This window comes from Acartia tonsa, chromosome 1 (genome assembly GCF_053477335.1).
Source record: "Acartia tonsa isolate MP-2025a chromosome 1, ASM5347733v1, whole genome shotgun sequence".
Taxonomy (NCBI): Eukaryota; Metazoa; Arthropoda; class Copepoda; order Calanoida; family Acartiidae; genus Acartia; species Acartia tonsa.
This window is the reverse complement of record NC_137260.1, coordinates 11,716,100-11,731,583: the sequence shown is the minus strand read 5'-3', so window position 1 is coordinate 11,731,583 and position 15,484 is coordinate 11,716,100. Positions and strand designations below refer to the sequence as shown.

The following is a 15,484-nucleotide window of genomic DNA, read 5'->3' as shown; positions in this document are numbered from 1 at the left end:
CAGAATTAGAAATGAATTAAGATTTAAGAATGAGTGTCAGAAAGAGGAGTGGTTCTGGGTAAGTATACAAACAAACAATCTGGCAGGATCTGTGTCTGTCTGTACCGAAGGAACTTGCTAACCGCTGAACTGATATGGTTCTCCTTTACAGTGTAGCTTCTCATAAGTCCTGGGAAGGTTTATAGCTATTTTGGGAATAGAATTTCTTTTTTAAAGATAAAAAAGCAGGGGGAGGGTGCAACTTTTTCCTCCCCCCTCCCTCAAGGGGCTTCCTACGGGCGTAGCTGCTAGTTTAGAATATACTAGCGGCTACGCCCCCTAGAAGCCTCTAGAGGCACTTAAGGTAGGAGGTGGAAAAGTCGACCTCATCCTATTTAAATTTAGTCCCAAAGAGTTAAAAAAATATTTTTATGGGGGGTAGGGGGGTGAAGACACCCTCCCCAAAAATAGTTTAAAACCTTCCCACGATCTATAAGAAGCTTTACTGTAAAGGAGAACAATATCGGTTCAGCTGTTAGCGAGATTCTTTGGGACAGACAAAAAACGCTTACTACTTAATATAATAGGATAAGTAGGTAGAGGAAAATGGTTTGATTGCATTGTTATTACACAACTTTACAATATATGTCTATTTCTTAAATAAACAAAGGTAATAAACAGATAAAACAATGTTAAATTACATGTCAAGGGAAACCAAACAGGTGGACGGAAAAGTAAATGATAAAGCATGTTCTCATAGGTCATTTGGATTATTACAAATCAATTAACTTAGCAGCAAAATAAATAAAGACTTCCCAAAAATATTAATGCCACCTTACCATCAAGGATTACAACCAGAAAGACTTGCCTATAACCCATAATATGCTATACAGGGAACCATTACAAAAAAATGTTGAAATCGTCCATAAAAAAGTTCTAATCAGGTCCTATTTCATTGACGCAGATTAGCTGATTTTGTGATATATATAATTGCAATGATGTATTTTGGCTGTTGATTGCTGAAAACGTAATTATTTTAGGTAATCTTTCTTTTTTGTTTAGGGGGAGGAAGGTGTTAAAGGAGAAAATTGTTCAACTCTATGAAGGCATTTTTAGGTTTGTATATTTCTTAAAGAAAAATAATTTTGCCTTTTTAGCCTTATAAATATTTTTCAAATTAGATTTTTCAGGTACTTTATACAATGGTTTTATTATTACTTTGATCTTGCACCAGATTACCATGCACATTTTCTCTATACCCTCCACTGCTACTGGATGAACGAACTAACAATTAAGTGTTGTTCATGTTAGCAACCTAAATTGACGATTCTTCACCTGTCATAATATCCACGTATATTCTATATCCATTTCCTGTGCTTAATAAAACTTATTTATTTCATTTCTTAGGGGAGAATGTATGACGCTGGGAAATATAAATTTTTGGGAAGAATTTTTCCTGTTGAAACCGAAAATGGGAGCGTTGGAGACGGAGATAGGAAATCTGCAAGCTGATCAGCTGTCTGGAATCAGGGAAGAAAATTTTTCAATTTTTATTAATACAGGCTAATTTTGAAATTTATACTTTGAAAATTAAGATAGAAAATCTTTTAACCCATCAAAAATGCCTAGCTCAAAATCCCTAGTTTAAATATATACAAAATTAATAAGTAGCGAAGCACATAAGTCTCCAATGTAGCATTAATGTCGGACAGACGAAAAAAAAATTAATGCATAAAAAAGAAGAAAGAATCTTTACATAAAAATTTAGCCTCGTGTCTTAAATAGCAACCGATAAAATCATACCTATTTATTTGGTTGTTAGTCGGCAAAAGAAATAGTTTCCTCTTTATCCATACGAACAAACGGACGTACAAAACAGTTTAATAATACCTAGCTTATCTACAAAAAATTGCAAAAAATGAAAGCGTTTTCCTTGGTCAGAGAGAATCTGAACACAGTTGTCCATCAATGTATCCAACACCTTTCAAACTCTCATCAGGTATGTACACCTCCAGGTGTGTATATTCTACATGGGATCCCCTGCTCAGGGGGGGGGGGGGGAATAAAAAATAAGTGGTTGGAGGGGGAAAAAATGTAAAAATTAAGAAAACTGAAAACATTTTTTCCATCCCCCCCCCCCCCCTTCTTGGGGAAAAAACTAAAAAAATGTGTTGTAGGAGGGTTAAAATAAATAAAATATAGAGTTCTTTAAATATTTTTCCATTTTCCCCCCTACTTGGTGAGAAAAAACTAGGGGGGGGGGGGAAATAAAAAAATCTGTAGCAGGGGAAAAAAATAAATCTTGTGCAGAATATACACCCCTGTACACCTCAAAGATCAATGATAGGTAATTGTTTGTCTTTCTCTATTATTATTTTCTCTTTTCATTACCCTACCTACTTTCATTTATTCTCTATTTCTAATTTTTTCTCATTAGGTACCTATTCTTTTTCATTTTGGTATGATTTTCCGTATGATTTTATTTTGTTCTCTAATATCTGACACTCTAGAAGATAGTTCCAGGAATTCCGCCGATTCAACTGGATTCACCCGAAGTAATATAGTCAGCCTGGTTGGTCTGGCTAGACAGTTAAAAATGTGTTTGTTTAAAGTTGGGGCAAATATTCTGTAAATCTTCTCTGCATACTTAGGATTTAATCATTATAAACACTGCACTTGAAAACAAAAAAAACAATTCATTCAACAATTCCTGAATTGCTTAATTTTGATGCTTTAAATTATGTTTATAATAATGAGAGTTGTAATTAAGAGTTATCGTTGTTGTTTAGATAAAAGTTGTGTATGCCCTGCAAACTCTGACTGGAGTAGTGAGAGCTGTTTACAAGAAATGTGCTCAACTCTCGGGATTCGATCTTGTCAACTTTTTGATTGGTAAGTCTTTAGGAATACAGGGAAGGGGGGGGGACATTGGGCTGTTTATTACACTAGTCCCCAAAGTTTTATAATACTGTTTCGTATACGTTGTCTAAGCAACTTTGGGGAATGTAAGGAATTTTAATTGGTTGGTTCATTAAGTTAAGTGTAAAAACGTTTGAACCACTAATCCTAGGTGGTATTTTTTGTATCATCGTTGAGGATGTACATCAATTTGTCGGTCATTGTCTTATCCCTTAAGATCCCTGATAGTAATATAACCTTACTTTATAAGTTAGTGAATTTATAGTTACGTACCTATGGTTTCTGTTCAACAAAAAAAGTCCCTTTTTTCTTCTTTTAGGATAGCCTTTTTACAAAACATTTAAGTATTTATTAAGTGTCGTGCTAGTTTTAACATCGAATAATTTTTGACTATGCAATTTTTTAACTATTCACTACTTCAGGGTTCGACAGAGCGGAACAGGAAATGTCCCGACTGTTACAGCACATAAACACATTCCTTATCAATGAGTCTCCAAGCTGTTTAAAGGTAGGTACTTTTTTTTAAGTACTGGGAAAAAAGCGAAGTAGCGGGTCTCGTCGTAATTTCACAGTAGCTTTTGAAAGGTTATTTTAGGTTAGGTTAGGTAAATGTTAATGATTGCCTCGCAGGGTTATGTAATTGTCCCTGCAGGCAGTGTTTCGGAGCCGGAGCCGGGAGCAGCAACATTTTTGGTGGAGCCGGTGCCGTATTTTTCGTTAAAAACGGCTCCGGCTCTAGATTAGCTAAAAATGATTTTTTAAAGTAATATTATAATTTGGCAACGGTCTATTTCCATATAATAAACTGAAAAACTATTGTTACTTAACAAATAGACACACATCCTTCTACTTTTATATAGCTTTAATCAAATAAAAGCAAAATATTTTTTATTGTTTTTTTTATATTATCAAATTCAATAATGAACAAAAATTGATATATTAATTTTAAGGTAGGAGCCGGAGCCGTATTTCCAGATATGGCTCCCCGGAGCCGGAGCCGCATCAAAATTAAACGGCTCCGACACCCTGCCTGCAGGGTTAGAGGGGTTAGAAATAGGAAATAAAACTACTGTGAAAATACGAATAAACCCTCAAATACTTTGTTTTCTTTCCATGTATTTTTATTTGTTATGTTTCATTAACATTGATATAAAAAAAGAGAAAATAAGATAGGTACCTAATCTAGTTTTGATACCTTGATCGAATTAGGTAATGCAAGAACTATTAGATTGCTTCCTTTTTAAAAAAAAAAATCTACAGTTTGTCATGTTTCAATTCTAACCGTATTTTTATTTTCCAGGATTTATGTCTGAAATTTCTGTTAGTTCTGGTGACAGGAACAGACAACGTGTCCTCCAACACTTTGCTGGAGTACCTGCTCATCAATCCTGTGTTTGACAGTCTCATACTGATGCTAGCCCAGTCTGACCTACGTGCTAAGCATGGGCATCAAGCTATCACAATTCTTACCATACTGGTGCAGTACAGGAAGCATGACTCCACAAATCCATACATATTAAACCTGTCTATTCTGGAACAAGAGCTTGTTCTCCATGGTTATTCACAGGTATTGTTATTCTTTCCGTATACCTTATTAATAACAACGTAAAGCCAGACCTTCATGGTAATTCACATTGCATTAACACCCCCCAATTATTGCAGGCAACCAACCCTTTAATTGCACGACCTTTGTCTGAAAATCGTAACTATGATTGGTAATGAGTTGCGCCTGGTCTGGACCATGGCATTCTCCTACTCTGACAATTTATTCACTTACATATTATTAGCAGAGCAGAGCAAACGCAAATTAACTTAATAAACATAGATGGCCATAATCGAGTTCTTGATGCTGTTCCTAAAAATGTTACATATGCAAAAAATCTGAAATGCAAAAAAAGATAGGACATTTTGTAGATTGTAACCAGCAGTCTGTCTGGTTATACACAAAAGTACGAGGAGATGGTTAAAGAAAGTTCTACATCTACTTGGTTAGGCACTCTGTCTAACATGGTTGGAAATATGTTTATACAGGTATAAATAGTTAGAATATGGCAGGTGTCCAACATATGTTTATAAAGAAATTGGAAGTTCTACATCTACTTGGTTAGGCACCCTGTCTAATATGGTTGGAAATATGTTAATACAGGTATGAATAGTTAGAATATGGCAGGTGTCCCACAAATATTTAAAAAGATAAGTAAAGTTCTACATTTACTTGGTTAGGTACCCTGTCTAATATGGTTGGAAATATGTTTATACAGGTATGAATAGTTAGAATATGGCAGGTGTCCAACAAATATTTAAAAAGATAAGTAAAGTTCTACATTCACTTGGTTAGGCACCCTGTCTAATATAATTCAGGGAGGGGGGGGGGGGGCACATTGGACTGTTTATTACACCAGCCCCCACAGTTCTAAAATAATGTTTAATTATTCGTTGGTTTATCAATTTTGATTGGTTGGTTCATTATGTTAATTGTGTTAACGTTTCAATCACTCTTTTATCTTTTAAGATTTTATGTGAGCATGATCTATACGTTCCAACGTTTGGCCGTTTGCAGTTTTTAAAGTACATGGAGACAATCGTTTCCAGGAACATTTTACCATAAACTGCACAAGATCAGATTGTTAATATTTATTTCAGATGTCTAACTTTTGTTTATACTTAGGAGGACAGTGCAGTAAGAAATGAGAAGCTCAGATCCCACAACCCTGCCCTCATGGCATTGTATGAAATAATTCACCTCAACAGAAACTTTATCACAACTCTGGCACATTATCAGACAGAGGGGCCTAACCCTGTTCCCAGGTAGACTTAGTGAGACCTCCCGCAAGGCTCAGTCCTACACACACAGAGCAATAAAAAGTGAAGCATATGGATTATTGGTATATAATACATATGTTTTTTATTTTACGAACCTGCATTGTTAACCTTCCGAAAACTGTATTAATTCTTTTCAATAATAGTTATTTATCGCATCGTATTATTGACAGCTTTTCGCGGATATTAAAATTGAAAAATTATAAAATGATAACCAGTTTTGATTCCCTGATGAGGCGAAGGCTGAGAATCCTGTCTCAATTTTGTAAAGGGTCTTTGAAATTAGATAATATTTAATAGCGTAAAGTCCCTACAAAAGAACAGAAAGCAATTTGAAATCAGACGAAAAGGTAGTTGTCTGGATTATACAAATATACTTGTACATTTACTTTTCTAGTAATGAAACAGAAGAGAACCCTGTGGATGTGAGCCCTGCAGACCTTAAATCTGTCAATCTACTCGTCACATTTCTAGGTTTTCATACAATTAAATATAAACACAAACTAGGTTTCTAAAGATACAGCCTACAGGAATAGGACAATAGAGAAAGAATAAAGGTTTCATGTACTTCATTTAAGATAAATAATATAAGCTGATCAACCTACATTAGTTCGTTGTAGTCTCCGAATCTCCAACCTAGGGGCATCACTGAGAAGGTTACGTAGTTTTGACAAATTGGGAATGAATTTGTCATGTGTAGTTCATTGTCTGTGGGGAGAAATGATTTAACCTCTACTCCATATGACGGCCGGCCCCTATAGGTTGGAACTTCCTCATTTACTTGGGTATACTTGAGTTCTTTATCTTCTAGCTCCTCATCTAGAGGAATGGTTGAAGATTTCCGCTCGTTTATATGATGATTCATTTTCTTGAATTTGTTAAGGCATAGAAATAATGTATGAATGAATTACCCAGAGTATATCAGCATTGCTATGCAAGATTCCAAGTCTGAGGTTGCACAAAGCAATGTAAATCTCTGCTTTATCATACTAACTTGTATTACAGGTAGATTTCAGATAATTTTAATTAAAAAATTCGGATAATAAAGTAACAGGACCTCTGTCTGTGTGTAACAAATGATCACGCTAGCCGCTGAATCGATATGGTTGCCGACCCTAGTAATAATACATGATTTTAACCTCCCAATTCAATAAGAACATGTAAAAACTGAAATGTAATATTAATTGCATTTACTTATATTGGATGATTTGTAATATCTTTATTTTCCAGAGGACCAGTATGCCACTGCTCTCATGCACGATCCCAACCTTGTTTACAAAGTCAAACTACACAGAGCTCCAATGAGACACAGGTAACCATTTACTTGATATATGTCAAGGCTTCTTAGTGCAGAATTTGATATGTTTATGTCTAGTTAACTCAGGTATATTACGACATAAAACGATTATGATAAACAAAATTTCCCGTGCAGCAAATAAGAAGTATTGGTAGAAAAGTTTGGATCTGATAGTTTTGTAATAACCAATCAAGTCCCCTAACTTTTTATGCCAGTGAGTAGGACAAAATGTATTTAATTAAAACTTGAAGTACCTGTACTATGAGTATGAACCTACCCTCTCCTTAAATTTAATAAAGCATTTCCTTCTTTAAAAAATAACCCCTTCTTGGCAAAACGATTAGATACCAGGAACAAATCCCTAGGTACATTTTCAAAGTTTATATTTTTAGGAAAGCAGGAAGTGAGATAGAAGTTCATGGGCGTCCTTTGGTTTGTGGGCTTATTGACCTTATGGTCGAATTCATCAGGTTTGTAATAAAGTAGATAAGAATATTTCCAGTGTGGCTCCAAATCAGATTTATTTCCGCTCAAGATTATAACTGTTTCTGAGCCATACTGAAAAATCTTTTATCGTATCTATTGTATGGAAAGTTAAGATAAAATAAAATCGATCCCTGTTTTTTTTGGCCCCGAGGACATTGGGCTTCATCTTTCAAACAATCTTTCACTTTCTATTGAAGAATGATTTCCCTATTATTATTATTATTATGTTTGTCTAAGGTCCCATCTGATGAAGCGCCTCCCTCACCAACTTCATATGTTTGCTATTGGATGCATTCATAAGGTCAGTATTAAAACCTTAACATTGAATGCTAAAAAAAAATTTTTTATTGCTTTGATTGAAATATTAACAAGGATAATATCATCCATGTGTAGCGAAGCACATAAGTCATGCATGAACTAACCGTCTAAGTGAGTTTTAGGGTATAGAATAAACGATAAATCATAAAAAAAACGAAACTTTGAAGTAAAAAATAGGTAATTCTGTCTTTTTAAGCATGGCCGACAGTTTTACATACTAATGCTCATTGGTACAAAAAATCATCATCTAAAGTTTCAGACTAAAATAGGAGACTAGACATTCATGGCAAAGAAAATATGATATTGTTTGATGTTCAGGTGTTAGCTTACCAAAGGAGATGCCGTGTAAGAATCTCATATAATTGGAGGGAACTCTGGTCAACACTTATTGGTAAATATAATTTTTAAGATATTACCTAGCCAACTGTGGGAGAAACATTTTATTTGGTTTATGCTAAAATCTCTTACAATGTCCAAGTATTTTATATCCATTATTTTATCATAAAATTGAGTAATACCAAAAAAAGGTCATTCTTGACAAATGCATGAGCAAGTTCTTATCTATAGTTATATTAACATATACGAATTACGGGAATCTTAATAGATAAGACCGTTTGGTGCTAACACTCAATTATGATCAATAAAATTACCCTTTCTATAGAAGATTTTATTAGCGGAAAATCATTCAAGATTTAATAAAATTTATTAAAGTTGTAAGACAACGACTGAGAGGTTGATAAAACTTATTTTCTTTTCAGCTCTTGTGAAGTTTATAGTTACAAACGAATCCTTCTTCGTGAAGAAGCTCAACGTTTTCACCATTTGTCTTCAAGTATGACTTAGTATTAGTAGCAAAGATCGGGGATCTAAAGGGATAAGACAATGGCCGATAAATTGATTTACATCCCCAATTATGTTACACGAAATTACCTCTTCTGTAGATTACAATTAGTTGGTGAAACGTTTGGACAATAAATAAATAAAAGGTATAAAACTTTGGGGACTAGTGTGATAAACAGCTCATTGTCCCTTCTCTCTTTGTAAGTATACCTAATACATTTTCTACAACGATTACTTGGATCTTTTAACAGAATATCATGTAATCTAATAAAATGGAACTTTTAGCTGGCTAAAACAACGATACCCCTATCCCCTCCCCTCCTACTAAATGAACTGACCAATAAGTAATGTCCATGTTGGCAACCTAAATTGACGACAATTTTTACCCTGTCAGTCATAATATCCACGTGTATTCTATATCCATTTCTGAAACCGACAAAATGTAGGCAAATTTTATCTTCTTATTTTTTTAGGTTTCTACAGTTTTTAATATATTTATAACATATGGAGACACCTTCCTTCCCTCTGCCGCTTCCTATGATGAACTATACTATGAACTAGTAAGGTTAGTCCAGGGATCTAAAGGGATAAGACAATGGCCGGTAAATTGATGTATATCCCAAATCATTATTCACAAAATTACCCCTTCTGTAGAATAGAATACACTCAATAAATTCGCGAATAAAAATTCATTGAAGTCCCCAAAGTTGTTAAGCCAACAAAAAAAGAAATGTTGTAAAACTTTGGGGACTAGTGTAATAAACAGCCCAATGTCCACTCCCTCCCTGCATCAATACCCACCAGGTTGGTTCAATAGGAACACAGTGTATGATCAATTCGACCACATTATTGTACACATTTTTTTTAAAGACAGTTTTTTTCGTTTCATCCATTGAAAATGTCAATTATAAATAGTTGAATATATAATTGTAAATCTTCACACCGAGAAATATTATATCAAATGAAATCAGAAAAGGCATGATAAAGATACTTATATTTTAGATATTTTGTTACTGACATTCCTATGGAATTTTTCAAGTTTGTTTATGTTATTTTAGGTGTCAGGATGTATTTGATAATTTGTACACAATGTCACTACGATATTCAATGGTAAGTTCATTTTATTTAAGACAAATCTACTAAACTTGTGTAATTAAATTTGTTTGTCATAGTCTCATGAGATACTTAATGTGTCTTTCTGCATCTTTTTAATTTCTGTTGAGCAAGTATAATGTACCATTGTCTTATTAAATTTTTCACGCTAAACTCCTTCTTGTCATTATGAAATACAAAGTGTTATAATGTATGTTTGTTAGTTTGTTTTTACATTAATAACTTGCTGAACAATGAACTGATATGGCTTTCCTTAAGAGTTATGCTTCAATTCGGTACCAATATGTGATTTCAAAGATTTTTTGTTCAAAAAATGATTTTAAGCGTATTATAGAGGTACAAAAATAATACAGAACGTTTGGTAAGTCCATCAGCTGTTCAATGTTTTTCATTTTTTGTTTTTCAGATTTTATTTTATGTTTAGAGTGGTGGAGAGTTTAAAGACACAAGTATCAAAGTTACAAACAGCCTGATCAACATCCGGGCTATAACCTCCCACTTCCAGCCTCGGATAGAGGCCTGGCTGGCTGCTCAACAGATTTCAACACCTTCAGAGGTAATACCTTGCAGTTTGCATAACAGGGATCTTAAGTTAAAGGACAACGGACGATAATTTGATGTATATTTCCAATAATGATAAATAAAATTGTCCCTTCTACAGATTTATATTATTGGCTGAAAAGTGCTAGTTTTAACCAACCAATCAGAATAAAATGAAAGTTTTGTGACAACGAATGACATAGCATGTTCTTAAAACTTTGGGTGCCAGAATAATTTGTAGTCTATTGTCCCCTCCCCTGTCAGACACATTTGAGTTAATATATTTATAAAAATAGTATATACATTACACAAATGTAAATTTAAATGAAAGTTTTCAAACTTACCTAGTTGTTTTTAGAGTTAAATAATAAAAAAAGTCGGGGTTTTTTTGTCGCATGGATAAAAATAACCAGTCATTTAAAGTGCTAAGTACGTAGGTACCTAATGACAATAATCTTATTATTCAATTTTTTCAGACTGATATTCTGGAGGTTGTTCGCTCTAACTATGATTCCCTCACTCTAAAGCTTCAGGAATAGATACTCAAAAAAGCCGAAAAATTTAAGTACATCTTTAATTATGATAAAACAAAATCAACTATTTTTTAGATTATAATTCGTGGTTGAAACGTTTGGACACTCAACTTAATGAACCACCCAATCAAAATTCAATTACAGACTTAAAGTTGTTAGGCTAACGAATGAGAAAACGTCATTTAACTTTGGGGACTAGTGTAATTAACAGCCAAATGTCCGCTCCCTCCCTGAAAAATATGCTTAAATACATCTATAAAAAGTACCCCATAATTTCTTTTTAAAAGCGAAGCTTTTCTATAATTAGGGTCCGTCCGTCCTTACGTCTGTAACGGATAGCTTTTTTCGTTAATTTAGGCATGTTAGAATTGTCCTATCGATTTCAAACTTTGCGTAGTGATTCCTGTAGTAGTTAGGTATGATTTAGAAAGTGTAGCAACTCTATAATCGTTACCAGAATGTCCGTATGTCCATTTATCTATAAAAAGTGCCCCATAATTTCTTTTTCTTGTAATATTATTCATGTGTTTGAAAATGATGATACCCTCCCCCAAAATAGTTATAACCCTTCCCAGAACTCATAAGATACTACCCTGTAAAGCAGAACCATGTCGGTTAAGCAGTTAGCGAGATCCTTCGGTGCAAACAGATCCTTTTACTTTATTATAAGGATATCTAACCAAGTATCAAATATAAATCATAGAACCTACTCATGTATTTTAAACTGTTTATTATTTCTTGATTATCACAAAACTGTTAATTTATTTTTTATTTAAGTACTACATAGTAATTTTGATTTTCAAGCAGCCCAAAACAAAAATCAATTTTTTGAAGTATCTTTGACTGAAGGAAAATTTGGACCAATATGAAGCTTACGCCGAGCATCCGAATCACACACCATTCTTTACCAATCTTGTCAGAAATATGGTCATTGATTATAGACAGGTAACATTAGTTTCATATTATGACTATGACTTTGGGTCATCTTAATATCAACCAACCATATATGAGACTCTAACATTAAGTCTCTGACATAAAGCGATCAAGTAATAACTATTCATACTTAAAAGTAACTCGTAACACTAGATTTATTATTTGATGGCCAATCAGTTACAATAATCTTTCTATCCTAAAAGTAATATCTACCAGACAAAGATTGTGGGTTTCAATCTATGCACATGATTCAGTTCCATAATAACAAGTTTTTGGACGGTATAATTCCGAAAGAAAAGCTTTATCCAAAGAATTACAATCATTAATCAAAATGTGTACAATTTCTAACCAATAAAATAATTGGATTGTTTCTACAATGTGTGTGTATCTATTTTTGACATTCTGTATCTTTTGTCTTTGCTGTAAAAGGGCCATCTGCTTTTAGATCTCAATTAACAAACATAGCCACTATACTACTTCAATAATGTTAATATTTCAGAACATAGTGCTTGATGACCTAGACCTTCAAGAAGTGCTTCACAATTTTTCATCTATCCAGTAAAAAAACATTTTGTTGTATTTTGCATTTTAACTTTTTTAGAATAAATTAGGCATACAAAGAGGGTCATTTTTTTCACGTATTTTCTGTAAAGTTTTGTATAAGCGTTTAGTCAAATGTGCTTATTAAGTCAAACTGTTCTTAATTATGAACACTTCACAAACATACATGTCATTTGGTAAAAATTAAGAACAGTTTGACTTAATAAGCGCATTTGACTAAATGCTAATACACAACTTTACAGAAAATTACGAAAAAAATTACCCTCTCTTGAAATACAAATGGCAAAAGACAGTAGAGACTTTTTTGCCAAACTATTTGTACCGTTTAAAGATAAAATTGTTTTAAAATTTTTGTTTTACATAGTAAGGTTTTTGTGGTGTTTTTATTATTGTTAATAGAAATTAGTAGAAGTTAACATATATTGATATTATTGGTTAAGCTTATTTTTTGTTCATCCTTTTATATTTAATATTATTATTAGGGATGGCAATCCGTCAAATTTTTGGACCGGATTCGGATTATTACAAGAATCCGCCAACAAAAATGGTTGATTCCCGCGGATTCCGGATTTTTAAATAAAAAAATTAAGTGCTACATATGTCCTAAAATTAATGTTCTTAGTGTTCTCTATAATTCACTTCCGAAAATCGAACCAGATTTTTAAAGATATTTATATATAATGATGATAATCTTTGCCTTCAAAAAGCGGGAGTTGAAAGAAAAAACTCAAGATGCTAATTTTAGCCTACCAATTAAGAATTCCAATCCGCTATTAGAAAACGGATTCCGGATTCGGATTCCAAAATTGACCAAAAATTGGGCGGATTCCGGATCCAGATACGGATTGTCAACCCTAATTATTATGTATTAATTATGATGCTACATCTACTATTAAGACAAACCTTTGTACTTTTTTGTACCTTTCTGTTTAAAGAATTATTTTCCCTGTTGTTCTTAATACAGAGATATAATTTATAGTTTGGTTTCATGAATTGAAATAATTTGTGTTTATCAGTAGACCGACTTTTAAAATGATCACCACTATCTTAACTGTTTCAATATTTTCTGTGTGTGTGATATCTCTATAGTTTTTAAGGTGACTTTAAATGCAGGAAAAGTTAAGGGTGATAGCGCAGGGAATCACAATTCAATTTGAAATTTTTATCTTTGGTAACTTTTAGTCATATCTGGGTCCTTAGACTTAAAGAAAAATTTGACGAAATTTTGATAGTTTTTTTAGCCTGTGCTCGACAGCCACCTGTATGCCACAATGAACTTTTAAAGCACCCAAACAGATTTAAATTTGTGGTTGACGAGATACTGTAGAGCCCAGGAATTTTGTGTATGTCTTGAATGTGTAAATTGAATTGTTAATACCAATATTTTAACTTTTCCATAAATCCAATAGCCCTATTTAAAATTTTTTGCGTATTGTGATTTTCGAAGTTTTTCACAGCTTTTTGTATATCATGCTAGCTTGAGTAGAGAACTGTGACACTACAATAACTATTGATCCTTAGCAACCACTGAATTATGCTATTTTGTTTGAGCACTGTGATATTGAGTCATTTTTTTACATGGTTTTAAGAATTTGGTATTTTGAAATTTGTGTTTAAATAAGTGAATTTTGAAATTTTTCACCTAAAATTAGGTTTAAACCTTTATTTAAATGTTTCCAAATTTTAAAATATCAATTTCTGTGCGTTTGTTACACTTCTACCTATGTCTTCTTTTATTATTATGATTATTGATATATATAATGGATAAATAAAATTTCATTACTAAATTTAATAAACACTGTATAGAAACAAGAATGACAACATCCATAGATTCCATTTTACAATAGTCAACAATCATGGAATTCCCACTTCCAACAAAATCGTATTAAACATAAAATAGAACAACTTTATTGAGTTATTGATTTTATTGTAAATTGGCCGTAGGAATCTAAAAAGAAATTTTAAGAATCTATCTCTAATAGCATCAGAGATACATAACGTTATCACACAGACATCTCTTTCTTTTTGTCATGTGTAACATTTTGTATGCTTTTTCCGCTCGTCGTCGGGGAGGTCATAGGTTCGAATCTCGGTCTATAACTGCGTCATAATTAAAGACGTAAAAAATGGTTCTTACTGCTGTATGCGACATTAATATAGTAGGGGGGGGGGGGGATGCCTTGAACCTAAAACAGGCGCACCTTATTACCCTGCACAGTTGAATTCTAGACAAAGATCGTGCAATCAAATGATTGGTAGTTCTTTTTTTTTAGTGTAACTTAACCTTTGGAAAGATTTGGCTCCCCTTAATTAATTGGTTGTTGGACCTGACGTTATATCAGCAGCCTCCACCCGTAAGAGTTAGCAACAACTCAAGGTTTTTCTGCCTTTTTGTATCTTTTTGCTCATATAGATAAAACTTTCAAAGACCAAAATAAATTTTCCTAACAATTTTTTATTGATTCGGAAACCTTATAGGTGTGCTTTATACATGTTTTAAGATGGTTTTAGTCTATTTTCATGACATCTCCCGCCCTCCCCTAGAGGCTTTGGGAGAAGAAACTATAATATTGTGCATTACTTTATTCCTGGAGTAAAGCAAGACCTAACAAAAACTAATCAAAGCTTTGTTACAAAATCAAGGCTAATCAATGTTTTTCTTCTCAGTAACAAACTTTTATTTTCATTTATCTTACACGTGCTTGTATTTTCTTAACTCAATTTAGTTGCTTTTTAGTTGTATCTCAAGCCTCTTGGAGTGTGAGGGGAGAGTTTAGGAAGTAACCCAAACCCACCTAAAGACATTTTTAAATCTTCCCTGAATCAAAAATGTTCGTGATCTTTAGCTTCGGCCAAAAAAACCTTTCTACTTAATAATTATACCTAGGTGATATCATATGTAGATTTTAACATAAAACTGAAACTACAATATAGGTACCGAATTTTAAGATAATTTATTAAAATATGAAAATTGAGTAATATGTAAATAGAAAATAATTTTAACAATAATATTATATGTGCATTCCTTCGTAGAATAATTTAAAATACAGAGCTGGTAATTTTGTAATCATTGGAGGCCATGAATTTATCATCTATTGTCTGATCCCTTTAGATATATGCATTTTCCCCACATATCCATTTCTAC

General features: G+C 33.0%; 1 protein-coding gene across 2 annotated transcripts; it reads left to right on the top strand.

The window, feature by feature from the left end:
* LOC145313048 (armadillo-like helical domain-containing protein 3) lies at positions 1-14,120 on the top strand. Of its 2 annotated transcripts, XR_013877227.1 has the most exons (23): positions 1-58; positions 1,042-1,095; positions 1,387-1,509; positions 1,921-1,978; positions 2,769-2,871; positions 3,321-3,406; positions 4,199-4,465; positions 4,813-4,929; positions 5,567-5,706; positions 6,116-6,192; positions 6,634-6,723; positions 6,949-7,030; positions 7,408-7,485; positions 7,739-7,802; positions 8,138-8,210; positions 8,578-8,651; positions 9,133-9,224; positions 9,718-9,769; positions 10,197-10,328; positions 10,789-10,848; positions 11,698-11,790; positions 12,278-12,402; positions 12,629-14,120. XR_013877227.1 is itself a non-coding variant. In XM_080152301.1 (22 exons), exons 1-22 carry the CDS (start codon positions 30-32, stop codon positions 12,338-12,340), a joined length of 2,007 nt encoding a protein of 668 aa, XP_080008427.1. In that variant the 5' UTR covers positions 1-29; the 3' UTR covers positions 12,341-12,451. The 2 variants fall into 2 exon arrangements, 1 of the variants encoding a protein (XP_080008427.1); XM_080152301.1 differs by lacking the exon at positions 12,629-14,120 and having other exon boundaries at positions 12,278-12,451.
* The last annotated feature ends 1,364 nt before the right edge of the window (positions 14,121-15,484 follow it).